Genomic DNA, 26,945 nt, shown 5'->3' with positions numbered 1-26,945 from the left:
GAGCTTTCAGATTCCCCGCCAGCTAATGTTCCATATTTTCAACAGACCGAAGTCCTCTGCCCGAATCTCGGAAGCGCACACGGCTGGACGACTCTGGAGACGAGACGCAAGGAAAGTCTCCAAGAGTCGAGGAAAGGCCGAGTGAAACCCCGACCCAAGCAGTTCCCGCGGCCGAAGTGAAGCAGAACGACCCAAAAATACCAGTTTTTCGCCAACAACCTGTTGCCCCGGGTTCAGAGTTTTGCCAAGCGCAGATGATACAACAAAGGAGCGAGATCGAAGGCATCTTGAAGAACATCGCGCCAGGCCCTCGTCAAGAGGTCCTGAACAACGCTCTGATTACTCTAATCCAAATGATTGGGTCGGGTTCTGTTGTATCAATAGTATCAGTGGTAGCACACGAGGCCAACATGTATTCGGCATCTGAGAATGAGAGGCTGAACCGATTCCAGAAACTCGGCTGGAGATCTCAGGGGCGTGGGTCCATGCATCGTCAAAATGTACGACGGGATCTAAGAAGTACGCGTTTTGACAGCTTTCGATGGAGGAAGTAACATTGTTAGCCAGAAAACAAGACGTCCTGGATGTCTTGTACGCACCAGTCTCACTTCGAAATGGCCTTGAAGCATCCCCATGCCGAAGGCCTCCTATCGTGATCAAATCGCTGGTTTTTCTTTGAAGAATAGGTTATGCAGAGACATTTGATAACGTTCTTCATCGTATTCGCCTTGGTTCACATGTGTCATGGCCGTAATCAAACCTCCTATGATTTTACAAAGACGACTTACGCAGTGCAATGCAGTCATTGAGTAAAGTTGACCTTAGCCCAAAGCCAGTATATGTATCATCAGATCCCTTGCCCAAAAGAGGCAAGGTTGTTCTCGCAGGATCGCCAGGGTCTTGCGTGGGCTCCACCCAAGGCCGCACTGCGGGGCTGCCCTCCGGGTACATTCTAGAAGGCTAGAAGGGTAAATGAGCAAAACTTTGTCGGGGCCAGCGTCAAGTATCGATTCAACGGCAAGTCCTTTCGCCATTCCAAATTGAGACAAAAAGGTGCTTTTTCCTGGAGAGATGCCGCCGGTTGAGAACAAATTTAAACAACTTTGACGCCCCGAGAACCTGTCTGAGGTACATTCGCATCGGGCAGCGCTGGTGTAACCTGGTCCAAAATACCTCTAGTCCGTCAGTGGCTGACTTTGATACTTTCGCGGACGATGAAAAGGTACTACGCAGATGGTCTACCTCTCCAGAACGCTGGCGTTCGTCCCGGGGGAATGGCTACAATGCCACATGGAACACCGCTAGCCAACGGTCCTGCATGCCCCACTCTCCGGTGTGAATGTAACCAGCCAGCCATCTCCTGGACCACAGACACCTGCCCTCCAGACATGTACACTAGTCGAAGCCATCGTTGGCCTAGGGTTCGCCATACTTGCTTCTCCAATGTCCTTGCACGATGGCTAAGACAAGCCAAAGCGGTTTCGCCTGCCGCGGGAGCCAGAGTGGCCGATGTGGTCCGCAGACCACGCCGGTGGCTGTTATGACCCACTCAACAGTGTGGAAGGTTGCTTGATGGCGTCGATGGGAAGGATGGTCAACAAGGCTGAAGAGGCTGTTTGCATTGTAAGCGATTTCCATCTGTGTAGGAAATACATGGCATCTATCATCTACTGATTGTATCGTGACATTGAACGGATTGGACTAACACGGAAGCCTTGAAGAACTTCCAGTTTTCTCCTGCCTCCGCAGACTTCCTGTGGGGCCTCCTAAAAAGCATTGACGACTCGTAAGTTTATTTTCAGTCCAGATCAGCGATGAGAGAAATGACTTTGGACAATGCCTCCTCTTCGTCAGCGAGCGCCACGTCACGGATCCTCATATTCGACACGTCACTCCGGCCGTGACCCCTGATGTGGAGGAGAGCCGCGTGATTGTGACTGCGTTCTTAGTACCACGTAATCCTTCTTTCCTTCTAGCTTTTCTTTCGCAGTCTACCGCCTGGAGGCGCACCGTTTTGACTGCCGTATGACTTCCACGGGGATATATTCGACAGTTGAGAGCGTATCCGGAATGTGGAAGGAATATTTCGAACGAGTCTTCAGCTGCTTCGTGCCTCGCGGCTTTGAGCCCGTGGTAGCGCAACGCAAGTTTCTATTCCCGTACTCACATGTTTGGTTCCGGGTACTCTCAGAAGACCACTGGGTGGAGGAGAAGTTTGAAAAGCCTGAGCAGACTCAGGACAGTAGCCAGGGGCGGACGATTCTCTGTCACTTTCACTTATAACTATGGAGGTATAGTATCGCTCCAGAGATGGAAGCGTCATCGGTGGCGGACCCGTCGGCGAGAGAGGCATCCAAGCGAGCTTGACAAAACCAAAGCTTCCCGATATCATGACAACAGACGAAAATATTTCAAACCCCATAAGTGAAATGGAACAATAGCATCAGGTTCACATTGAATGGATTTATAGAGAGATACGATGACAAGCAAGGTCGCTCTGGGTGCTCGGATATGTCAGGGTGGATGGGCTAACGGAGATTATATATAAGCAGTAATTTCAGGCCAGAGTACTACCAAAAGGGCAGAAACTGTAGCGTACGTCGGTGAGCACAACACATGCGTAACATTCCGTTGGCTATCCTTGACATTCCGCCGTCATGCATTGGTTGTCCATTTAAGGGAACTGGTTGCGCATGTAAATGATTCCGTCGACCATGTTGTTGCCGGATGCAAAGCCAGAATAAGCCTCAGTAGAGCTCTGTACACCAACAGACAGTGTACCCCAAATCCAGCGGTTACCGCTACCATCAAGCTCCCAGAGGGGACCACCGGACTGACCGCCCATAGTGTCAGCATCGGTCCAGATGGGGCCAGTTGAGTCACAGTCGAATGTGCGAGGCTTTGAGTGGATGGTGATATCGGTCTGGCGATACGGGCGGCGGCCGCCATCCTTGTCGCCCGGATAGCCAATGTGGAAGAACTTAGGCTGGTCGAGCATGCTATGGTCGGGTAGCTTAGCACCAAAGTATCCAACACGGTCGCCGAGGCGCTGATCGAGAGCATAGATGGCCCAATCTCCCTTGGTATCACAGGCAGAGGCGGGTTCCTGGCCGGTAGTAAAGAGGACGTTGGTGAGCTGCGCCTCGCCATAGCGGTTGCCGTTATCATAGCCCGGGGCAAAGACGCCGGGAACGCCCTCAACGTAGCAGTGCCTGGCCGTAAGGACAAGGCGGGGCCCGATCATCGCACCGGAGCAAAAGACGCCGTTGGAGAACAGCAGCCGGCCGACTGCAATAAAGGGATAGTTGGGATCGTTCCAAAGGTGGCGGTCGTCGGCGCCAATGATGAAGCGCTTGTCAACCTCACCGGCCTCGGTCTCGGAAGGGAAAGGCGTAAATCCGGGAGCCTCAGTGGAGTTGTGGACGAGCTCATCGATGTCGAGGGTCTGGGCCTTAGGGACGGCGGCGCCGGCGGGAAAACGTCGTGCGAAGCTCTCGTCGAAGCCGATGGGGTGGACTTCCTCCTCTTGTCGAACGTTCACAGGAGTGGCGTTGATTTGGGAGCAGAAGGCGAGGACGGCCGCGGCAGCTGAAACCGTGAAGCGAACCATGATGTTACTTGAAATCCAACTCGAGATCGGGTAATTACAAGACAAGCAGGATATCGAGTGGTAGATTGTTTGATCTCAGACTGGACTTGGCTGGGCTGTCCTGCTGAGAGACGGCTACAATCCACTGGGGAATAGCTCAAATTTATACTCGTCCGTTGATGTCCTCATCGTAGAGGAGACCTGATGACCAAGCCGTGCAATTTGCAGGTAAGTGAGTTCGGAATACCAAGCCGGCTTGGTTCGATGCACTTGTGGGCATTAGCCATCAGCGACGAGACAGTTGTCAGCCAATCTTAAAGCTGTTTAGGCTGAATCCCTACCTAGACAAGGGAAGAACTTCAGCAGGCAGCAAGGTCTCCATGCCAATTCCCAAGCAGGCCTCAATTCTGAGTTCTCGCTAGTTGCTGGCGCGTTTCTCCAGATGTAGTTTCCTTATTCGCGGGCTATCAAAAGCTCCATCTGTCATGGTTCCATCCAATGGAGGAACTTTGGCAGCAGCTGAGAACTTTGGTGGTAGCTGAGGACTGCTGACCCAACATGATAGTGTCAAAGGCTCCCCTCCTGCCCTTGGCAGGTCGGTCGGGCCTGGACCCTGCAGATCAGCGACCCCTGAAATCCTTTCGTTCGGATTCCTGTAATATTGATCCTACGAGAAAGCCTTAAATATTTACGGCCAACTCGTTTAGCCTGGTGCTCGTGGTGGCCAAGGATTACTTGCAGGTGCGGCTCCATAGTTAAAACAAGCATCATAGCCCGTTCGGTCATTGCCCCAATGGCTCGATAAGCTTAACGATTCTTCAGCAATCTATTCAGTTCTGCTTCAACACTCGCAATTATGAAGACGTGTACAGATGTATACAACTAAGTCTCACCTAATTGATTTAACATACCTGCTCCGGCTTCGGTGGCAGTTTGGTGAACCTTGAATTAAGGGTAGAGGCCGTTTCGACTTACGGTGAAGGATCATAATTGCATTGGCTGACTGTAGCTTGTACTTGCAGGCGATGCAGCCTGCAGTCAACGTTCCTCTTCAAGCCGCGAGATTCGGAGACCTAAGCCGCTCAGGGTGGTAGGATCCATTGACTCCTGCCTTTTTCAGCGAGAATGTAACAACCGTGCTGACCCAGTCTCGCCAAGCTTCCCAGGCAGCAACTTCGTCAGCAATAGTCAACCGACGGTACACCAAAGTTCTTTTTAAATGGAGTCCTCCTGTTATTACCCACATTCAGGAAAGGTTGACCAGACGAATTAGGCTCACCTGTCAGACATGGAGTTGCTTTGCAGTACTAGAGCTGACCGGCCAATGCGATATAGTGTCGCATGTACGATGCCCCATGATTAGCACCAACTCCTTGAGCTTATGTCTTGGCAAGAGCCGGGTATCATTGGCACTCAAATTGAAGAGACGGGCAAAAGTGAGAATGAAAAGTAAGGTGATAGGGCGTCATACATCGTAGGGGGCTGGAACCGTATGGCAGACAGCTTTCTCGTTAAAGGGTGCTTCGGCTTGGATCGCATGCTCTAAATTGAGAGATTCTAGATCTTTTTTTGAATCTATGCCTCAAGCCTGGTAACAGGAATTGGTGTCAGTAATGAACTCCCTGTAAAGATAATTATCTGGTAGCTCGTAAGGCTCACCCATGTCACCCCATTGGCGCGACCTTAGAGCGGCGAGTGGTCTAGCCACACCTACACTTTCAAGTGGTGCGGTCATTTGCAAGCTGGCAATTTTCAAGTAGTAAGTCAGGAGGCACATTCCAGCATCTCCGCAAGTCCTCCCATCTTCTGCTCTCCTGGCAGCTAAACCCCAATCGCTGCCCGTCTGACATCATGTGAGCATATTGCATAAATGCAGAGTTCAAGAGCGAACAGCGGTAGTTCCAATGATTACAACGTCATAACATACGACCCCGCCATCTGTGAGTCTCCTTACATTTATTACGCAGCCTTGTCCAGTTATTTTCCACGTGCTTGTCTATTAGAAGTGCCGTATAGTGAATTCCAACACAAGCAGAGATGTGGAATTTGATGCAATCTATAATACACATCTAAGATTAATTTGCAGTCGTCCTATAATACTATTTGTAGTATTAATGAAGCCTCATTTCTCTTAGTTCCTAATATCCTCATAATGCCTTGCTAATTTGAAAAGGCGTGAGTCTGATTAAAGGTTTTGATACCAATTGGGCAACTGCAGGGGAGAATTGCAAATCTAAACTCTAAAGCCTCATGATAGATAAGAACCTGCCGCGGTATTCCGTATTTAACAGGCCTTCTAGCGTGGTTTAAAAGAGACCATGGTTATGTGCGCAGATGAAGATCTGTTCCATATGAAGCTCTGCCAAACCATGCTTACGTTCAAAACCGATTGTACATCTCAGACGCTAAAACCTGCCTCGCGCTTGCCGCCAGCTTTGCACCGTTGTATTATCCTTCGTTATGGTGTCGGTCGACTGATGAAGCGTTGCTCCAACCTCAATGCCAATGAGGTTCAGTGAACAGGTGACTAGTAACGCGGCTTCCTCTCATACCCTCTGTCGGTTTCAGCTTGGTGGTGCTCGTGGTGACTAGAGCTGCTGAGGTCGGAAAGGGATTGAGTGCGATAGTGGTCAGCTTTTACCAGAAAACTCAAATGCAGGTGCTTACACTATGTGGTCTGGGGAAAACTGGGTTTTGCAAGTTAGACAAATGGGATGACAGGCGATGATAATGAACATCAGGATTGTCCAGGGTGGAACTCCTTTACCACTTGCTCGATACGTTATCTTATTTTTTTGCAATTGGCTCTGTTCAAGACAAACACAATCTTAACAACCGTGCGTAACAAACCAAGGATTGGTCAGGATTAGTCAAGAGATCTTGGACTCAACCATCGAAGAAAAGCTTGTTCAAGGCCTGACATTCCGACAGCCAATTGAAACTCTGCAAGTTTGAGCGCAATACCCAGTTGCTGATAATATTTCTGAGGAATACAGTGATAACGACAGGCGAATCATAGCCTGCTTGGGCAAGAGGGCTTGAAAATAGGCGCACCCTGAGACTTTCTATTGACGAGCAGCAATCGACGAAGTGATCTAATAAACCAACCCCCAGTGTCCGCTAGATCTAAGCAGTGACCTGGCTTAAGATGGAGGATCGATCACCAGCGATTGAATTGACTTCGTCGCCAGTCAGCACATGCCGAGTCTTCAGTTCGAGCGAGCACCCGAATGGCATGGACGCAAGCCAACGAGAACAAGAGCTCTATGCAGCAATCGGCAGCATTCCATTGGATATGGACGGAGCTTCAAATTTCTCCTAGTGTTGCTGACGGGAATTATCACGACAGTCATGCCACGATGAGGTATTTATGTGTGGAGTCGCTATCTTATCACCACGTCAAACGGGAATTGTTCAAGCGCATGCACTCCTCGTAAGTGTAGTTATCTAATGCTCAGGTAGTTTTTGAGGTCTGCCTGCTGCGCTGTGCGATCTCATTAAACTCCGCAGGCCTTGCAAGACACCGTATGAAAATCGATGAAATCTGGCCGGGTTTTTGATTGATTTTCCTCCGCATAGATAGTTCTAAACTTATTTAGTAATTCCATATACCAGGTCCACGGACGAGCATGGTCACTACTGAACGCGTCGCTTGTATGAGATCTCGGCATGTGCCCTGGCAGTTTGCAAATAAAAGCAAGATTGAGTTTGTGTCTGCAGGAAACAAAACGCAATGTGCTCCAAGTTGCGAGAACTTATTATCCGCAGAAATGCAACGAGGCGCCTCAATTTAAATGCAAAGGAAATAGTAGAATTTGTCCAGTGAAAGCCTTTAGATGCGGACGTAGTCAACAGCGGCATCGGTGATCAATTCCCCGATGAGGCAATCATAGCCCGACGTCGGGCACTGGAGCAGCATAGCACCTTGCGGGGAAGCATCACAAAGGAACGAGTTTGTTATTAGTAAGCTTGACTATATATTAAGTTGACCCCAACAAGAAACACGATTAAGCCGTCCCCGCACATCAACCATTACAGTCCATTCCACAGACACGGAGCGCCGCGAAATCACAATGAATGTTGATCAACAATCGCTTGTACTTGGAGATAGCGACACATCGGCTCCATGGTACACCACTCGCATTGGAATTGATGTTCTGGAAAATGCGAGAGACATTTTGGAGAAGTATGCGCGGGTTTCCCCAGAAAATGTGGAGGCCCATGTGTTGACACTGGTACGTTTCTATTTGAGCACTTCAATAGAATTTGGCCTGACTGAATGGTTGGCATCAAGCGGGATAAAATCTGGAGTGTCTTCCCCTACCCATGCGTTGGCCGCTTCTCCTTTTTGGATTTCTACCTGCATCGCATGCGTCTTTATAGTTCTCTTGTCAATCGACTTAAGGAACCCAACGCCAAGCATTTAGACATTGCGTGCTGTGTCGGACAGGACATACGCAAGTTAGTTTACGATGGCGTTCCTTCAGAAAACATTGTTGGCGTGGAAATTGAGAAGGGTTTTATTGACGCTGGCTACGACTTGTTTCGAGACAAACAGTCCCTCCACACGAACTTTGTCGTAGCTGACGTTGTCGAAGATAAGTATGGTGTCCTCGAGACTATGGTTTGTCAGTTTGACTCTGCTCACCTTGGAATGTGTTTACATCTGTGGGATCGGGAGGATCAGCTGAAGGCGTTGCGGAGAATTATTCGGCTACTGAAGTCAGAGCCTGGTGTGGCTATTTTGGGTCACACCATAGGACATGTCGAAGGTATTGAGGTGTCCCTGGGAATGAACGGAAAGCCCAGTTTGAGGCATAACTTGCGAACATGGGAGGCCTTATGGACAGACTTGTCTGAGATGACAGGTTCGCGTTGGAAGGTTACGGCGGAAATGTACGATGACGATGACATGAGGGGCCGACTCGGCGTCATAAAGCCGTCGTGGTGGGACTCAAAATGGCGGTTACTTGCGTTTGAGGTGGTTCGGGAAGCCTGAGGTAGTCGGGACTACAACAAGGAGAATGCTTTCGCAGCAAGTTCGCGACGTGTCTTACACTGTCGTTTATTCCACAGATGAATTTTATTCAAACTTTGTAGTCTGAGTCCAAAATGGTTACCGAGAAGAGAAGCTGCGGAGCTTTTACTTCTGTATGAAAGTTCATAGCGCGCACGACACCCTGTGGTTTTTGTAACTTAGCCAGCCTAAATTAATCATGTTGTATTAGCTGCGAAAACACGTCCGCATCATGTCGCCCCGCGAATGACATCTCCCCGCCATGAACCTACTCGATGTTCAAGTCGGGATTAGCGGGATGGACACCAGCAGTTTCCAAAGGCCACCGGGTAGCTTACATTCAGCAGCGTGCAAGAGCGTCACGTAGTTCAAGTTGAGTACAGTGTTAAATCTCCCTCATTGGGAATTGATAATTTGCTATGGAAAGAAGCCGACATCCAAATTCACATTGCCTGGACCAGTGGAAAGTGACGATGCGCTCGGCATACGTGGTTTACCGCCTGGAACAGCTCGAACCTATCGCTCAACCAAATATCAACCCGGGCGAGTTGAAGTGAGGCCAAAGGGTGGCTGGTGGTACGCTCCTCAGGTTCCGTTCTGCTGACTTTGGGCAGCGCCCTCAAATTGTTTTGCATCTCGGACGTTTGTACATGGTAGAGGAAATTGGACCCTGACCCTGGTGGTTTTGGACTCTTCCGTGTTGATAGGTGCGATGATGGAAATATCGCCACCTTGGAAGAAGTGGCTCCTCGGTTTCACCCGACACTTTGGTTAGGGCAGTATTCTTGATGTTTACTCAATGAACACACTGCCTGACTGTCCAGCACGGGTCATGCTAGTTTACGGGCATACCCTTCGCAATAACGTGAAAACTGATACGAGTTATCAACTGGCCAATGAGCTGGTTGTCAGCATTGACCATTTGTGAAGGGATTTTGTGAGTTCTGATGAGTCCTCTGCAACGCTCAATCTCGGATGGATGCCAGTCAGAATGAACATGTTCTTCAGCATGTGCCTGCGTCGTCTCCAATGCAGATGGTTCGCGGACATCGCGTGCATCCCCGTCGCCTTGATCATTGTTGCCCTTGAATAGAGCTTACCTGGTAGGGTCTGGGAGTATCAGCCACCGTCAACTAGGATTCTACTGACGACTCATGCAATGGGCCTGCTTACGAACAAGTTCTTCTCAGTCGAGTCATGACCAGTCCCCTTGGGGACTGGGGCAGAGGCGCACTTGCCTCAATCTTCTAGATGTTAATGGTGCACCAAAGTGACGGCAGGGTAGAGGAGTCCCGCTGGTTGGTATTCAGGTAGGATGCGTGAACCGCATGATGCCTCATTGATTTCACGACGAAATCACCACGCAACATCACCTATCGAGCCCGAGATCCGCCGACAACCTCGTGGTTGACTCGGAGCGCAAGCGCTGGTTGGCCTCATCCAGCAGACTGGGGGCTGCGATGAGTCTCTGGCGTGCGTCCTCGTGGTCCTGAATCTTTCTCCTCCAAGCGGGCCATGGGCGCAGGTTCTTCCACAGGCGCTTCTTGGTCAGATAATCTCTCACGTCCAGCGGCGCGACTCTGTCGATCTTGGTGATGGGCTCCCACGTGGCTTCTTCGGGGTCATCCGAGTAGCCGACCCACTGAACCAGGAGGAAACCTGATCTCGTACCCCTCCCCCGACGGCGATGGTCAAGGATCTGGAAGACGTGGTAGAATTCGCAGCGAAGGGCCTGTTCTCGCACCTGGCGCGTGGTGAGGTAAACCTGGTGCCAGTAGTCGAGGACCTTGTTCTGATCGATGAGCTGAGCGTGCACTTCGGGGATGACGAGTTGTTCGCGGACGCCGACGCGTTTCCAGTCAAAAGTGACGCGGTACGTCTCGGGGTTCAAGTAGTGGTCGAGGATGACGGCGTCGGGGAAATCTACGACCACAATCTTGGTCAGCGGCTGCGATGGCCATCACGACTATGCTCTATGCTGTTGCGCCAGGTGTACACCGTCAACGGATGGGAAAATGCACCAACCTGTTTCTGCGTCGGCTTCCGGGACGCGTACGGAGAGTGGTGGGGGAGGCATAGTCTCCTGCGCCCGGGGTGTGCGGGTAGCCTCGGGAGAAACCGACGACATGATGACGGAATTGTGGCGCCGGCCGCTTGACGGCGGCGCGGGAGTCCTGCGGAACGACATGATAGACGGACCCGAACCGGAAAGGATGTGGAAAGACTGGCTCCGTTGCGCAGACTCAGGATGAAGGCTTAAGATATCTCGGTTGGTTCTGACGGCGCGGCGTGATGGGGAAAAAACACGGAAAACAAAACAGAAATTCGAGTCGCGCGACGACAGCTAATTGGTCCAATTTGACTAGCGCATGGCATCCCTGCGCGCATTGTGTGGCATGTTGCCCTCGACAACCAAGTCCCTGCCTCTTATCGTTATCAGGAGCTTATCAGTCTCTTATCGGGGTATCAGCTCAAAGATTCCAGGCAAACAGAATTGGCTATTGAATTCCGTCGTCCAGTGATAGGATTTCAGGTTGTAGATAATGGGCGTGCACTCATTCCCAGACACCTGTTGTCCGTCATCTTTCTTCCGAAAGAAACCGGAAACGAGTTCTGGCACACGCTACTGCTTACATCCATAGTGATGTTGATGACCATGCCCTGGCACATACATCCATACCCATCAGAAAGGAGTCCTAGTCGGACCGGCGAACGCCCGGTGTTGTATGTCCTTTGCCGGTCTTTATCTTTCTCATGTTGCTGATGGTTGTCATTCAGCGACAGATTCGAAGCATTTAATTACTTCACCGATACACTTCGAGCAAGGTCCTATCGATACAAGGACGGGAGCAAACACAGACATTCAAACCGTGCCAAAGGTCGAGACGTAAAACTGTTCGTTCCCACCTAACCAGACCAAGGGGCTGTCGCGCACAGTATTTGCAGAATTCAAGCCCAGATTCAGTCAATACATCTGATAGCGCTAGCTAGGTTATATTTGCCCGTCCGCATGCGTGTCCTCAATTCTTATTCGGAAATGTCATGACACAACCGAATCCAGGCTGCAAGCATTGAGACAGCAATGTAGACATGTGCACTGATGGTCAAGGCCGGCAGATGCATGTGCCGGCTTGCAGTTCAAATCGACATCAAAGATGTGTCCTCTTGTGCGCAAGATCGTCAGAGTCCGGACATGAAAAGGCGGCCGCCGACAACAAACTTGTGAGAACCGCAGCATTTGGGTTCTGGAGTCTGGTTGCCTGGTTGCTGAGGCCTGCTTGGGTTCAGATGAGCAAAATCGTGTGTAAATCGCTAGTGACGAAAGCCCTCAAATTATTTCGCGTTGTAAGACGCTGTGAAGCTGTTGAACCGTCCTCAGAAATCACAAGAATGTATTTCTTTAAGAAAACAATTGAACCAAGTTAGCATCCGAGCTAATTAAATGCGTAACTAAAACTCTATTTTAGCCCTACCGGTTCTCTTCCTGTCCAGATGAACTAGTCAGTGTCTCAGTAACAGCCGACGGGAGAGTTCGTCTCGACAGTCATCCGTAGAATGTGCAAATTCGTTCTCCCACGCAGCCGGTTACATTGCCCGTGCAGCCTGCATATTTGCCCACGTAGGCCCCCAGTCCCATTACAGAGGCGTTCTATTAGCCGCATTTTGTTCAGCACACCTTCAACCATGGGCTTATCCGGGTGGGACGAGACCTTCACTAATAGCGCGCGCGACGAGGGCTGTAATTAGGCGTAATGAGGGCTTTAGTCACAGGTGACGATTACTTCAGTTGCAGCGTATGCTTACGTGCTGGCCTTGGGTTGAACTGCCGGCAGGCTCTGAGCCCCAAGCCGGCAGGGCCTCCCACAGGCAACTCATTCTTTAATATTCTGTTACGAGTGGGTCTTTGGCTGGCCTTTGAACCGGCGTTGTGTCAAGTTTGTGTCAGCTGAACATAGCATCGAGTCAGGTTACAGATCACCAGACAGAACTCCAAAGAGTACCCTGTCTGTGCTACAGTAACCATTAAATTGCTTTCGGACTATCCCCATGAACACACCTATTTAAAAGAAGCGTCACTCGCTCTATTCCTCCACACAGTTTACATAGCTTCCGGCGTATTGCTTAACTCACTCTTACAACCAACCGACAACATCTCTCCTTTTCCTCTTTTATTCCCTTTTATAAAGCGCTATAGTTGTCGTTGACCGACGCTACCATACTATCCCAGGATGCAATTCTCCACCATCCTCATCGCCCTCTTCGCAGGCATTGCTGTTGCACGCCCTGCTGATGCCCCACCTCCCCCGGACACGAAGGTACGCAAGCTATCTGATTGTTCTTACTACGCTCGCCATAACTGACAGCACATAGTGCAACTTGTGCCGCCAAGATTGCTTTTTCGGGAAAGGAAGCAATGCCGTCTTCGAGAAGTGTCTGAATACATGCAATAAGGACCTCGGATGCACGCTTACGCCCTGAAAGGCTCAAAAACCACAAGTTATGAATACATGAGCTATATTTTAGAGGTTCAATGGCTTATACGCGGAACTAGACATATCTGCGGCGAATTGTGCATTGTGTGCGGACCCTTATATTAGAGTTAATTCTATTTCTCACTCAGAATTCCCAATCCAAGCCTCACTTTTCTCGCCACCTACCCTGAAGTCTTCGTGACGCAGTGTTCTAAAAACAACGACAAGTAACACATGCACGCTGAGGTCGTGGCCCAGACGCTTAGAATGGAGCGTCACCTATTAGCCTTTTGCAAGACTGGCAGTAGTCTAGATTTCCATTAAATTCAACATCCAAACAATAACAGCTATGAAAGAGGTCATCCGAATTTCGGTTTCACTTACAAATCCCCTGAATTCGAATACCATGATGTAGTGAACCTTCCGTCATTATATGACCAAGACTGCACTTGATCCAAGAGTGCGCACACGCCAACACCGTCTCATATGGCAACGTCATCATCGAGAAGGCGAGGTAGCTTCAAGTCGACATGTAGAGTCGGAGGCAAGCGGCTTTCCTGAAGCTCTGGGAACTAGTAGATAGTAAAAGAATCAATCAAAGCCCAATCATGCATGGCCATCCCAGATCTATAAGCTTCTGGCGCCGAAAGAAGCATCCGATCGTGTCAAGTGCCCCAGCCATGGATTCACGGACTATTCGACTTCGTGTATGTCCCATCGTCATTATCCTCAGAAACAAGTTCGATGTCACGCCTCGCCGCATTGATCAGGGTCTGAATCTTCGCAACCACCAGGGCGGGGATGTATCGGGGAATACCGGTGGGTGTGATCTGACCACAAACGCTTGGGAATTTAGCATCGCAATCTTCGTTACACGAGCTGGCGACTTCTGCCTTGCTGTGAGTGATGGCTGCCTCGGATGCCAACATACGGGTTAGAAATGGATTGGAGATCCCATCGTGTATGTCGGAATCGGAGTTCAGCCATTCACATGGGCCGAAGGATAACAAGAAAGGCTTATGTGACAGCCCACTGACTCCTTCACGCGTGCTTTTCCGTCACTACGATCATGTCAGCCAGCGAGAGTCGCGTGCGATTTGCAATTGAGGCAATGGTCAATCTTCATGCCTATCAGCAGCGCCATATTTCTCTCATGTCCAGTTGCGGCTTGCTCGGAGCAGACTGCAAACTCTCTTGTGCGCGCATCACTTACGTTCCGCTTTGAACATTTCAAGACATCAACTTGCCATGGGAGAGAGAGCAAGAATTCACCAGTATACGCCATGCACATTGTGTAATAGCAACGGACTCTCTATTTCTGCTCTCGACTGTTTCAAACAATGGGTCGACTTCAATGTACGACTCCTCTTGATCTGGCATACAAAGTCGCCCACAGCCCTTGATGCCATCCCATCTGCCGTCACGTTGCGTCGCAGCTCACCCCGAGAAAATGCCAGGGATAGCACATTGGATTCGCGACCGCCATCTCAGACTCGGACCAGATTCAACGAATGACCATCTTGAAACGAGTTGGCGTTCCATGGGCATCCCATGGTGTGCTGACGTCAACCGCACCTTCTGCCAATTGTCCCGAATATGGGAAGCAAGCCGCTTTCTGGAGGCCGTTGGCGTTTTGTTTATCGTTGTCCTTGTGGATATCTTCAGTGTCCTTCGTGCCCGCGAGGTGATGTATGCTGGCTTCCTTTCGTGCAGTGGAGTTGAGTGGTGTTGAATCAATAGCACTAGTATTCTGGCCATTGACTTGATTGTGGCTTGCACTGGAGACAGCATTTCTCGAATATGCCGTCGCTGGCGTGACTTTTGCTGTTGTTCCTGATGCGGACGGCGCGCCGGTAGTGTTTGAAGATCGAAGCCCGCTGTGCGGAATGATCAGCATCGGCTGAAAGGGTCACATGGAGCAGGGTAAGACTTACAATTGAGAAGCCTCGATTCCGGCGGTTGCTGTAGCCTCAGGACGAGGGGTCTCGCGGAGATTCTCTGAAGATATTGAGGAGGAAGCAGAGTGCGCCCAGCCCCTGCGGTTGGCCATGTTGTCGTCGGTTGAACAGCTGGAGAAGCGCGATGGATGAGGGTGTTGCGGGATGAAGACTCGGTGGAAGAGGGTTTGTGGGATGAAGGGTTGATTCCAGACGTCGTCAGAATCATCCATTGGGAAGTGGAAATAACGGGACAGAGCACTACGAAGGAAGGGGCCTGCCTCAAGAGATGCAATTCTCACGGTCTCACCCAAGGCAGGTACCAGCGAGTCTGCACCTACCTCGTCAACGTGGGGGTGGGGCAACTTAGAGCCGACAACCTGACTTGCCAAGCTTCCCTTCCATTTCGATCATTCTCAGTTATTGTCGCATCACCGCCGGGAAGAACGATTTCAGGGCCATCGTCCCCGCGAACTGCGTAATCGCCTCGGACGGGTCTTGCCACGGCCCCAGAATCTCCGGGATCTCTAGGTAAGCACCGAATCCGCGGCTGATTTCTCTTGCTCTACGGGCCGACAATGCCGGAGCTTTCAACGATACAAAGTCTCAGAGACGAAGAAAGCAACACCAAGTCAACCTGGGACAGCTAAGTGATCCGGCTGGCACTTTTGCGCCCACTACACAATCATGGATAGAGGTCAGTCACTCGTTGGCTTTCCATCTGCTCAAAGTACGTTCCCAGACCAATCTTTCGTGCTCCTTCTCCCCTTCCGCTTGGTTCATACAATACTGACGTGAGCTCCTCGAAGGCTGACCATTGCCAAATCCCGCTACTCCCTATCCTCTCACAACCCTGACGTATCTTGCGTCTGAGCGACGCTGCGGGGAGACTCGCCCGGATGAAAAATTGGCGCGCTAGATGTCCTCAAGACCTACTAGTATTCTCTGGTGTTCTTCTGAGCGGAAGTCGTGGTCGCGGCGTTCCTCTCGCTTCATCATGCGGCATGCTTTCAACCACGTGTTACAATATCACAGTCGCACAGACGACACCTTTGACCAGCCTCGCGCCTGTTCGCTCATTCATCTCGCTTCAATGTTGACTCCTGAAAGGCTCAATCACAACTCGAGGGCGGATATCTTTCTAGAAGACCAGGGCTCACGCTGTCGGTCTCAATCACGTCGGTCGCTCACATTGCGAGGCCTAGAAACCGTCGCCCATTCGCCATCGCGACAAATTTTTGCTGCTCCAAAGCTCTGTCATTTCCTAGCCACCATACGTCCCGTTCTTTTTTCATGTTCATTTTTAATAAGTCTCCCAACATGGTCTTTCTATGCCCAAGTCGCATTGATTCGCAGTATTTGATCCAAAGATGCTGCCACAGACTTTGCCGCCGTGGTAGCACAGAATGGTGCTAAAAACAGGCCAGATTGCCTTGCCTCTGCTCTCAGCACACAGCAGTGACGGCAGAGTGTGCTTCTAGCGAGGCGCTCAGCCGGGAAAGGACGGTTGACGAAATGGAGCGATAGATATATCGGCTGCGACTTAGGATAGGCAGACGGAATTGCCAGGGGATGTCATCAGTACACCGCTCGAGAAAATAAAGCGAGGGAAAAATATCAATCAACCACTAGGAAATTATTAAAGCGACGAAACTTCATAGGCGACATGGGCAGCATGGGTAGCAGTCGAAAACACATCCGAGGGGAGAGACACACCCGAGAGAAAGGTGAACTGCTCGGCAAAAACATACAACACCGGGCATTCGCCGGTCGTCACCGACCCGACTACTACTCCAGCCCTCACTAGCTTATCTATGGGAGAGCGGACGGGATCCCGAGTTCTCCAGTGGGTATGGTCGTATGTACTAGTGCACGCCCAGTCGATTGCCTATACTGCAAAGTCATTGCGCAGAAAGGATGGCGAGAGCATGCGGGACGCTGTTGAGGTCTATCAGTGAGGTGGGGAGCACAGTGCAGTGGTCCGCGACGCGCGACTTTGCGATGGCTGACGTGTTAAGTGTGTACGGATAGCGGCCCTTCTCTACCTGAGATGTCGCGTGCATACCACGTGCCCGACGTAAGGTTAGATTCAGAGAGAGAGTATCAGACGGCGCGGGGGCCGGGATGTGTAATTGAAGGCGGATGCGATGGCTGATGTAATTAGAGCACCTACCAAAAGTACTTTTAGGATGGGTACCCTGGGTGTCGTGTGATTGCGACTTCCATGCAGTGGCTAGTTGTGTCCTTGCCTATCTCCCCGGGGCCGTGTCAATCGGAAGAGAGTTCCATTTGCCATAAGTGGCACCCAGTTATATCCCCAACTTATTGTGGTTCTAGATGCAGGAGTCAGGTAGAGGTTTAGCAAGCTTCCATCAGATTCGCATCCTTAGTTATATCCAGTCGTGCTTGCAACCAGGTCAAGCCCCCAAAGCCTCCATTGAGTGTCGTTCCTGAAACTATTGTTGACTTTCTTGAAATATTCGTACTTCCCGCTTAAACTAGTCGCAGTTGCTCTTAGCATCGCCGATATCCGTCAGCCAATGCATACATATCTGGCGCTAAAGACGTGGTCGATCATGGAGAAACCATAGATTATGCATGAGTGATTAGTTGGTTACATTAGGTTCTGTGAGGTTGAAGTTGTCGTAAACACACTGGATTTCATAGCCCATGAAGTCAATTGTTCACTAATAACAGCGCAAGCAGAGATACCATGATTCAAATCGCTGTTTCCGTCATCCGTAAGCTAGAATGCTTCGAAACCCTGGCAGAAAATGAATGTTGTAATATCTCAACAGTGCCGAGAGATCCGAGCATGGACCTCTTTACCTTACACGAGGTCCGTAGCCTGATGATTGCGGGCTGAACCGCGGCAGGACAAGAGACCCTGGGGGCTGGTATAATTAGCTCAGGCATCCACCTTCCTACGGCGCCTGCATCTGAAACTTGCAACCCCTGTTCTTCGCCAAAGATAGGGTTTTGACCATTCCTGAGCCCAGCTTCCCCCTGCGATAACGCCCGCAATCGTGTCTATGTTGATCTGCTTCCCAAGTCAGTCTGCAAATGTGCCACCTCTTTAGGCCCCTCCACGATGGTCAGGAAAGCCAGGAACGCCAGGAAAGAAAGGAAGGAAAATAGAAAAGAAGAACCCCGGTGAGCGTTGCTGAGTGCAATTTGAACGCAACTCATATCCAAAGGCTGTAATCCTCACTGTGAGAGCCACTCCTAAGGTTTTAGGCTCACGTGGAAGACATGGCCTCCCGTTCAGGGATGCTTACTTGTGGAGCAGTGACAGTCCTGCCTCGGGACCCCAAAAAGGAATGTTTACCCGCGAACTGCTAAGACATGGGAGGGTTCCAGAACAAAATAAGGTTCGTTGTCAGCGGCGGAGCGCGGCCAGCCAAGGCCGCATGCACTAAATCTCAAATGAGACATGGCACTTGGCACTTTGTCGAGGGGCCTGGAGCATCCGGATTGCCGTTCAACGACGCCAAACTAGGATATCGGCTTAGCAGGAATTCCCACAACATTAACGCCCTGCATTATGCTGCTGTTTTTAGACACTCATGGCAAAGATTCTCATATAATTAAAGTCCTGCATTAAACTGCTGCTTTTAGACATCAACCATTAAGTAAATGACCATGTTTCCAATTGACTAGTCCAATGAATATGACCTCAAGAGAACTGCCTTCATATATGAGTCGAGAGAGCGCGAATAGGCCACCACCGATCGCTCTACATTCTTCCACCCACGTTCCTTAGAAACGTTCACTCTCGTTAATTGAATATGAAATTTGACGCCCAACGCTCCTTGTCTGTCATCTTGAGCTTTCTTTCACTCTCTGCAGTAGCATCTGACCTGCAGGGCGAACCATACCACAATGCTGTTCCGATCCTCCGACGAGCCACCCCCGTAAGGAACGGAACCCATACGGGAAGTGTCGCACTCTCATCCAGCCGCCGTCCTTCGTCTTTGCCACCATCCTCTGTGCCACCGTCTTCTGCCGCACCTACTACCCGTCCACTTACCATCACCAGCCCCCCTGTCTCTTCAGCAGCACCCACGAGCAGTGCCACACCAGTGACCACTACGGTCAGCAATGGAGACACCATCGTTGTTCCCGTTGGCGTTGTCGTCGTTGGAGGACCCGGTGGTGGCTTCTTTACCATTGCCGGTGCCGCTGCTGGGGCCGCCCCGGCGGCTGTCGCGGCCGGCGCATCCGTCACTGCCGGCTCTTCGTCCGGTGACAAACCTGACGATCCGGACGATCCGAACAAGCCGCCTAGCTCTGTACCCGAGGCGCCATCTTCCGCACCACCTTCATCTGCACCGCCTCCATCTTCCAACTCAGTGGCACCTACGAGTACGGAAGCCCCAACGAGTACCTCAAGTGCCGTGCCGAGCGAAACGCCAGCACCGCATGTCATCTACCCCCAAGACAGTGCCACAGACCAAGACAAGAAAGACTTCCTCGCTCTGGTAGATAAGAACCTTGGTCAAGGTAATTACAGAGTAACAGAGGGTAGAAAAGTTTTGTTCGTCGCCGCCAATATCACAACCACGCAACGTGAGAACCTCATCAAAAATCCCTTGGTACGGCGAACTGCTCCGTCCGGCTGCAACACACCTTTGCATATCAATTGACCATCAGCTAACAAACCTACCAGGTCGGTGGAGCCGATCCTGACCAGCAGGATCGCAACAACAATGGTGCATCTGTGCTGATCGAGGAAAGAGACCCCAGTGATGATGAGGTCCACGAGAAGTGGTGGATGGAGTCGCTTGACAAGCTCGGGAGAATTCGAAAGCGCGCCGTGGTCAAGCAAGCTAGTGCCCCGACAGAACTCGTCATGCTTTCTCAGCCGCCTGGGGTGGACCTCAAAACACTCAACGCTTATACATACGACGATAGTGCCGGAGCCGAGATTACCGTTTATGTTCTTGACAGTGGATATTACGCTAGAAACGCTGTGGGTACAATTCTTTCAGGTCTATCTAGGCGGTGAAGTTGACTAAGCTACGTGAACAACCAGGAATACACTGGTATGGCCGTGAAACCCCGCTGGATATTCGCAGGCTCCCAGGAGGAAAGGTCCGTTGAAGAGGATCTCGACCCTGATGGACACGGTACTTGTGCCGGATCCAAGATTAACGGTCCCAAGTTCGGAGTCGCAAAGCAGGTCAACCTGGTCGTGGTCAAGGCTGGAACCCAGGCTTCCGATACCGATGACGCTCTTGACAGGATTGTGGAGGACGTCAGGTTGAAGAAGCTACAGGGAAGAGCCATTGTCAACATTTCGCGTTGTCGTACGTATAATCTTTCCACCATCTGCAGCTTCTTGCTTTCCAACGGATCGAAGGCTCATCAGCTTACATGCGCGAAGGTTTGGATAGTGCAACTGAATTCAGTAAGAAAACGATGAGAGAATATGTGAATGAGATGATTCTTGAGGACATCATTGTGATTGCGGCAGCTGGAAACGACAACCGTCCTGAAGTAGCTGTAAGTAGCCCAGCGGAGTGATTACTAGTCCAGGCCCGTGAGCTCATTGCATACATCTAGCAAGGAAAAGCAAAAGCTGCCGACATCGATAGCTGGCCAGGCTTGATGGCTAAAGACGGCGTTCCGGTCATCAACGTTGGGGCCGTTGATAACACGGGAAACAATGCCAGCTTCTCTCAAGGAGGACCTCATGTTCATGTCATGGCACCTGGTGTTCAGCTTCAGTGTGCTGCCAATTCCTTTTTCTCCGGCACGCGAAAGAATGACGGCACATCGTTTGGTTAGTAACTCCAACCTAAGATCAACATACTAGGCAAAGGCCGTCCTTACTAACTGATGCATCCCAGCTGCACCCACTGTGGCCGGTCTTGCAGCTTACCTTCTTGCGGTTGGAGAATACCCGCAGCTGTTCGAGATTGGAAAGGTAGCCGCCAACATGCAAAAGCTCCTCATGGATATGGCCTACCAGCGATCTCCTGACGGAGGACCGGTTATTTTCAATGGTCAGGGTGCCGTCTGTGGCCGTCCTGGGCGAAGCGCCAAGTTCAAAAGACAAGACCTTAGCGGCGAGGCCTGCTCGGTAGTCTCGTCAACAACGACGATACCCTCTGCAACTCCTAGTCCTCCTCCGGCCACAACTAGCGATCCACCTGCGGCAACAAGCGCGCCGCCACCGCCGCCACCCCCTCAACCTGCGCCCAAAGAGCTCTTCTCACTGAGCGAGCAAGTTAGCGCTGGTACTTCGGCGTGTTTTCCCACGAACGCCTTTAGTGCAACAGCTGGAACAACGTACGGCTTTTCATTCGATGTTAGCCCAGACATGATCGTGAGCATCGAGACAGGGTCAACAGACGAGGGATATCACCAATCCAAGGGACCGTGGTCAGGCACCTTCCTCGCCCAGTCAACTTCTTCGGTCAAGATCTGCGGATCTGGGGGGTCAGGCACTTTAGCCTTCAAGATCACTGAGGAGCCCTCCGAGGCCGTCAAAGCACCAGCCGGCAAGGAGGTATTCAAGTTGGACGAGAAGGTTGCGAGTGGGACGACGTCTTGTTTCCCGACTACTGGTCTGAATATCCAAGAGGGAAACTACGGGTTTTCGTACACTACCTCCGATGGTATCGAAATTCAGATCGGAGACGATAGTTCTGGGCCAAAGTATTTCACTGGAAACAGAGCCTCGGGTGCAGGATTGATGTACATCGACTTCTCGGGGGGCAGTATCTCAATTTGCGCGACAAACAACGGTGGTTCGGAGGCACCTCTTTCATTGACTATGACCCAGTAACGTATATAAATTAGAAGAATGCATGAATGATTCAATGACTGGATATGATGAGCGATGTTGAGATCGATTGGTCGCGCTGACGGAGTGAGATGTGTGCTGGGTGTTAATTCCATCGACAAGGCTCACACGGAAGTCACCTTTGAGAAATTCCGACGGCTCTGGAAGCTTCCAGATGCGGGCGGGCCAAAAGCCGGGAACAAGCTCTTTAAATGTTTCTTTTTTTGGCATGTTTTGATTCAAAGAACTCAAAGAGTATCCCACACCCGTAGCATCCACAGGTTGGTGTGCAGTGACTCAAAATGTAAACGGAAGGACGCATACTACATCCGCCTTCGCGCTTTCTCTTGGGGCGTCGCGTTGCTGGTGGACAGACCGCGAGATAAAGAAAGTGACGGCGTCGCGTTGGGTCGAGTACAATCGAGGAAGCCACGCCGCACCGACGTGCCTTCTATTCCAGGCCTGCCTGCTTGCCCACCTTACCTACCAAGACCTTGCAGCCAGCAGCCAGCAGGCACCCACCTACCCACGCGCAGCCTTACCCAACAAGTTCAACAACGCGATCGCCTCATCTTAGAGGAGGCTGGCTTCTTTTCCCCTCGGAAAGAACACTTCCTGGCTCTGCGACATTGCCTCTTTTCAACCACGGTCGCCGCTTTGAACTGCGACAGAAGCCATGGCTGCCACCACTCGATCAGCGTCACTTCGGCCCCAGGACTGCTCTGAATCTCTCAGACATCGCCGGCAGCGTATCGATTCCCAGTCGCAGAAGCCAAAAGGTATGTGTTGCTGCCCTCTCAGGTATGCCTTTCCACTGGACTTCTTCTGATATTGCTTTTCTAGCGATGGAGGCTGAGCCAAAGCCCGGTGCCGCCCCGAAGGAGAATGCCAGTCTCCAAAAAGGCTACATCCGCATCATCATCACAAACTGCGTTGCGACAGACGAGACTGCCTCCACGTTGTTGGACCAGCTGCAGGCTCTGGAACCGCTGGTCGCCAAAGGTTCTTCCTGTAGAACTTTCAAGGGCAACAGCGAAAAGATACTCATCGAGGCAGCCATATGCTGCGAGATCACCGCGGCAACTATGGGCGACTTTGAGACCATGATTCAAAATGTTTTGCCGGAATCCAGCTACGAGATCCACGTCCGCCCCCTGGGAGGCCCCCCTTTCCTTCCCTATGTCTAGATGGAGATACCGAGACATGGACTCGAAAGCGGCTGGAGAGAATTTCGGGGTGGATGCATAAACGGACGGAAAAGCAGGCAGTTGGGCAGTGGGCGGGCGCGTATTGAAGCGGGGGAACATAGTCGTAGTCTTCTACGCGAGAACTCATACCCAATCCCAAAGTTCGTTCCAGAAGTCGCCATATCCCCAATGCCAGACCGCGATCATCCCTTCTTTGTCGACGATGTCTCTGATCTGGTCCCCATGTGCGTGGAGTTGGCAATGGCTACATCAACGGGTGAAAGACCTGACGAGTCACCACTGGGTCTATCCGCGCGACCAGAGGCCATGTGATGCCATCGACCTGGACCCGGCAGGATACACCTACACATTGTATTCTTTTTGGAGTAAACACCGACGGTCAACGAGGAGACCAGTCACTACACTTCGGCCTCCTTCTCGGATTCCACGCCGTTCAAAGGCACGTGCCGTCCGTTCAAGGTCTCATCTCTTCCCGGTCCCGAAGGAAAGGATGCTGCCCCCTCTTCAGACAATGCGGTCTTAGGTCTTGCTTCATATCGTCATCACCCTTCTCTTTGTCCATTGAGCGTCCAGACAGGCATCGTCAGAGCTCCTTGCTAAACGCTCCTTTGCTGATGGTAGCTTCGAAGTGCAAAGTGGCCCTGAAGTAGTGGTAGCTCCTGGAAACTGCCAAGCAGTAGCTTTCGTTGGGGCAGAGTCGGGTTCTTTCTCACATCCTCGGGCCATTGGAGACGCAAGGAAAGGACGCTTCGATGCACTCACTGCCCATGCAGGTGCTGTATAAGCAAGGCCGAAAGTCTTGGCGCTGGAAGCGACGGAACATTTCCGCCATGGAAGCAGTGGGTTCACTTTCCCTGGACCGGCCTGCTGTGATTCAATGGTTCGGATTTGGTTTAACGAGATGGTGCTGTATTGTGCTTTGAAAGTAACGGTGGAACTCGCGGGTGGTGTGTGGTTGGGCGCTTGAGGTTTGCGGAAAGTGAAGACCCCCATCGTCTCCCTCTGGGATGGTTATATTGGAGCCCACTTGACCGCTCATTGCCATCCTCGCCCGTAAGGGGCTACAATGCACACCTTCTTGATCCCCGTCTGCCCCAAATCAAACCGCAGCCTCCACCGCATCTTCGCGGTAGCTCTCTTTCAAACATTTCGACCATTCTGGCTCCTCACCGTCAGCGGTTACCGACGATCCCGAGTCACTCTTTTGGTCAGACTCCAAGTCCTCCGATTCTCCCTCCATCTCATTGATATTGCCGTTGTTATCTGTCGTGAAGAAATCCAGCGCTGCTGGTCCCCAGGCATCAGGCTTCGAGGCCTGGTCAATGTCGCAGAAGCAGATAGTTTGAGCAGTCTGAGATCGTAGGCAATAGAGTTAGCTTAGGACGTGGATGTTGAAGGAAAGGAGACGAAAGGAAACAGAATCATCAGCACGGTCCGACTCACCAGCCTCGAGCTGTTGTCCTGGGCCTCGCACCACTCTCTCAGACCTGATGTGGTCACGCGGCCTTGGAGGACGTTCTTCCAGACACCATCATCGAGGGAAGACGTCTGCAAATCCTTGAGAACAGCAGACGAGGTACAGAAATGGACACTGATGTCGAGATCGTGGCCGAGGACGGTGGTAACCTTGTCCTGAGTCAATGAGCGCAGAAGCCCCGACAGGACTTCACTCGAGACAAGGAGAACGGTCGGGGCAAAGGGCGGCGAGGCTTGATTTGCATCATTGCTGAAACAGGTCAGAAAGGCCAGCAACTGAGCCCAGTCGTGTTCGTTTGTCGGCAGCAGCGATGTCTTGAACTGGGCTGTCAACAGCCTGGGTCCTGCCATCGTGGAAGTAGGACACAGCCTGGGTCGTCTGGTACTGCGTCGACAGTGTTGAGTTGAGTGCGGAAGGAGCTTGGACGAGGTGGCTGCCCGAGCCAAGGTAGGCAGGTAGGTGGCTGGGTTTGTGGGTGGGGTGCTTTCAGGTTGTTGATGGAATGGGAAGACAGTAAGGATCTACTCGAGTAGTCGCAGTGAATGCGAAGTGACTGTCGAGTGGGTTTCAACGCAGCGCCAGCAAGACCCAGTGGTAGCCCAGACGTGCCTGCCCCATCCGGGCCTTCCACAGCAGTGTTAACAGACACTCCCGTCTGTTACGGCCAACCCACCTGGCCAAAACTTGAACATATGGGAAGATCCTCGTGGTGTTCTGTCCTACTCAGAACTATGTGTGCTTCTTTGCCTTTGTAGTTGGTCTTGTCATCAACAAGATACAGTGTCTACGCCCTCTAGAGCTTTCTGTTCTATTTGGATCTGCCGCAGAGAGACGGGGCGAATAATCTGGTTTGCATGCATCAAGTGTTGAATCGCATCTCCGTGAGACTTGATAGTCGTTTCATCCAACTGTTCTTCAACGAAATCGAGCCTCCAACCGTTATACTGATGCATCACAGCTTCCCAAGCTTGGGTTATGGATGGGCTCATGGCAAACTTCCATGTGCCCCTCCAAAGAACCACTGCTTGCGGGATGTTGCGGAACGCCTGATACCTAAAGAGCGCCGCTAACCCCTTTCGCCCGGTCCAAATCTCCATAGTAACTAGTTGGGGCATTTTCATAGCTGCTGCTGCCGCTTGCTGAAGCATTGCTTCAATCTCAACTAAATTCCCGCCGGGCGTAAGTAGCCTTGAAGTAAGAGTAAGCGAGGTAAGGCTCGGCCACTCCCAAGTGGGTTGAATCTCGAAGAAACTGCTAGCGTCCACGATGAAGGATGCTGCGAGATGCTCCAGCTTGAGACTGGCGAGAGCGACTATCCGGCTAACATCTGAATCAGGTTTGCGAAGACTGTCGCATTGAGCCAAGTCGACTCCGTTTAGGAATCGCTGTATCGTAGCTGGATACTGTTGATTGAAGTTCTCAAAGACTATGAGTCTCTTGAGACTGTTGTTGAAGAGGCGGACAGACTCAAAGAGATATCGGTATTCTAGACAGAGGATTTAAACATCAGGAAACAAGTATGTGAAGAAAGTCAGAGCGAGCAATGGCTTGGAAGTGCAGGGTGGCGGTGTGGCAACACTCACCTTTGTCTGTAATGTGTTGTGGGAAGTCCCATTCTCTCCAGGGCTCGTAGTGAACTTCTTTGAGCCTAGGAAACCGGGCAAACATATGTGCCAATGACCGCGGCTTCCATCTACGGCGATTCTGTTGGCGGAGAAGTAAACCGGTCACGGCTGGGACTGCTGGAAGCTGATCCCACCATTGGAGCTCTGACTGATCACTGCTAAACGGCCCCTGCTCCATAACTGAATGGAACATCCTTCCGATGGCATGTCGAGGCGGAGCGGCGTGTTGAAACCCAGCAACCCAACCGTGTCGAGGGTCATAATAGTGTCGGCTTGACCTTGCTTTCTCGATACCATACTCACTCGACATACTCAAAGGGGCGTCAGACAGAGAGGTAAGATATGGAAAATAATGCTCCGAGTCGCTGGGCGAGTAGATACTAATATCTAGTATCAAATTGCGGCGAATATCCCATGTGCTGAGAATCGAGAACAAAACTCGGAATGCGGTGGTGATGGGACATTTATCGGTGTCACTGATTTCAAAAGCTTCCCCCCACTCTTCTAGTGTGAGCCTTGTACCATCAGGTACGCATGTGTTGCAGTCGTAATTATCAAGCTCCAAGCAGAGCCAAATGTAGCTGACGAGTGCCTGGTTTCTTTGAATCATTCCATCAAAGTCGACGAGGCGTGATGGTGTCAGTCTGATTCGAGAGAAGTTATGTCGCTCGATCTCGGTTTGCCACTCTCGGGACACAGTGGCCAAGAGACCTAGAGAGCAACCTGCTTGCATTAGGTCATGTATGATAAGAAGGCGGATCTCTCTAGGCAAGCGATGCCATTTCGACCACTGTTGTTTCGTGTTAGGTGGCGTTGGAAGCATCGTGGCA

At 51.3% G+C, this 26,945-nt stretch overlaps 6 protein-coding genes across 6 annotated transcripts; 3 read left to right on the top strand and 3 right to left on the bottom strand.

Moving 5' to 3' along the window:
• Positions 1–2,674: 2,674 nt before the first annotated feature.
• Positions 2,675–3,610, bottom strand: blaSE-1 (Glutamyl endopeptidase; the record flags this gene model as incomplete). Its single annotated transcript, XM_037324287.1, has 1 exon — positions 2,675–3,610. One exon carries the CDS (start codon positions 3,608–3,610, stop codon positions 2,675–2,677), a length of 936 nt encoding a protein of 311 aa, XP_037176767.1.
• Positions 3,611–7,662: 4,052 nt separating this feature from the next.
• Positions 7,663–8,588, top strand: trt5-2 (Methyltransferase trt5; the record flags this gene model as incomplete). Its single annotated transcript, XM_037324286.1, has 2 exons — positions 7,663–7,824; positions 7,884–8,588. The coding sequence occupies 2 exons, from the start codon at positions 7,663–7,665 to the stop codon at positions 8,586–8,588; spliced, it is 867 nt and encodes a 288-aa protein (XP_037176860.1).
• A 1,387-nt stretch (positions 8,589–9,975) lies between these two features.
• Positions 9,976–10,734, bottom strand: CGCA056_v009038 (uncharacterized protein; the record flags this gene model as incomplete). Its single annotated transcript, XM_037324285.1, has 2 exons — positions 9,976–10,529; positions 10,632–10,734. The coding sequence occupies 2 exons, from the start codon at positions 10,732–10,734 to the stop codon at positions 9,976–9,978; spliced, it is 657 nt and encodes a 218-aa protein (XP_037176175.1).
• Positions 10,735–18,897: 8,163 nt separating this feature from the next.
• SP2 (Subtilisin-like protease 2) lies at positions 18,898–21,808 on the top strand (the record flags this gene model as incomplete). The annotated part of the gene is made up of 7 exons (XM_037324284.1): positions 18,898–18,929; positions 19,055–19,610; positions 19,685–19,987; positions 20,051–20,324; positions 20,402–20,520; positions 20,581–20,800; positions 20,868–21,808. The coding sequence occupies 7 exons, from the start codon at positions 18,898–18,900 to the stop codon at positions 21,806–21,808; spliced, it is 2,445 nt and encodes an 814-aa protein (XP_037176178.1).
• A 673-nt stretch (positions 21,809–22,481) lies between these two features.
• On the top strand, positions 22,482–22,992 carry CGCA056_v009036 (uncharacterized protein; the record flags this gene model as incomplete). Its single annotated transcript, XM_037324283.1, has 2 exons — positions 22,482–22,584; positions 22,649–22,992. The coding sequence occupies 2 exons, from the start codon at positions 22,482–22,484 to the stop codon at positions 22,990–22,992; spliced, it is 447 nt and encodes a 148-aa protein (XP_037176179.1).
• Positions 22,993–24,112: 1,120 nt separating this feature from the next.
• Positions 24,113–24,840, bottom strand: CGCA056_v009035 (uncharacterized protein; the record flags this gene model as incomplete). The annotated part of the gene is made up of 2 exons (XM_037324282.1): positions 24,113–24,364; positions 24,457–24,840. 2 exons carry the CDS (start codon positions 24,838–24,840, stop codon positions 24,113–24,115), a joined length of 636 nt encoding a protein of 211 aa, XP_037176176.1.
• Between the last annotated feature and the right edge of the window lie 2,105 nt (positions 24,841–26,945).

The sequence above is a fragment of the Colletotrichum aenigma genome (genome assembly GCF_013390185.1).
Source record: "Colletotrichum aenigma strain Cg56 chromosome Unknown KSG_Cg56_contig06, whole genome shotgun sequence".
Classification (NCBI taxonomy): Eukaryota; Fungi; Ascomycota; class Sordariomycetes; order Glomerellales; family Glomerellaceae; genus Colletotrichum; species Colletotrichum aenigma.
This window is presented reverse-complemented; position numbering and strand designations above follow the sequence as displayed.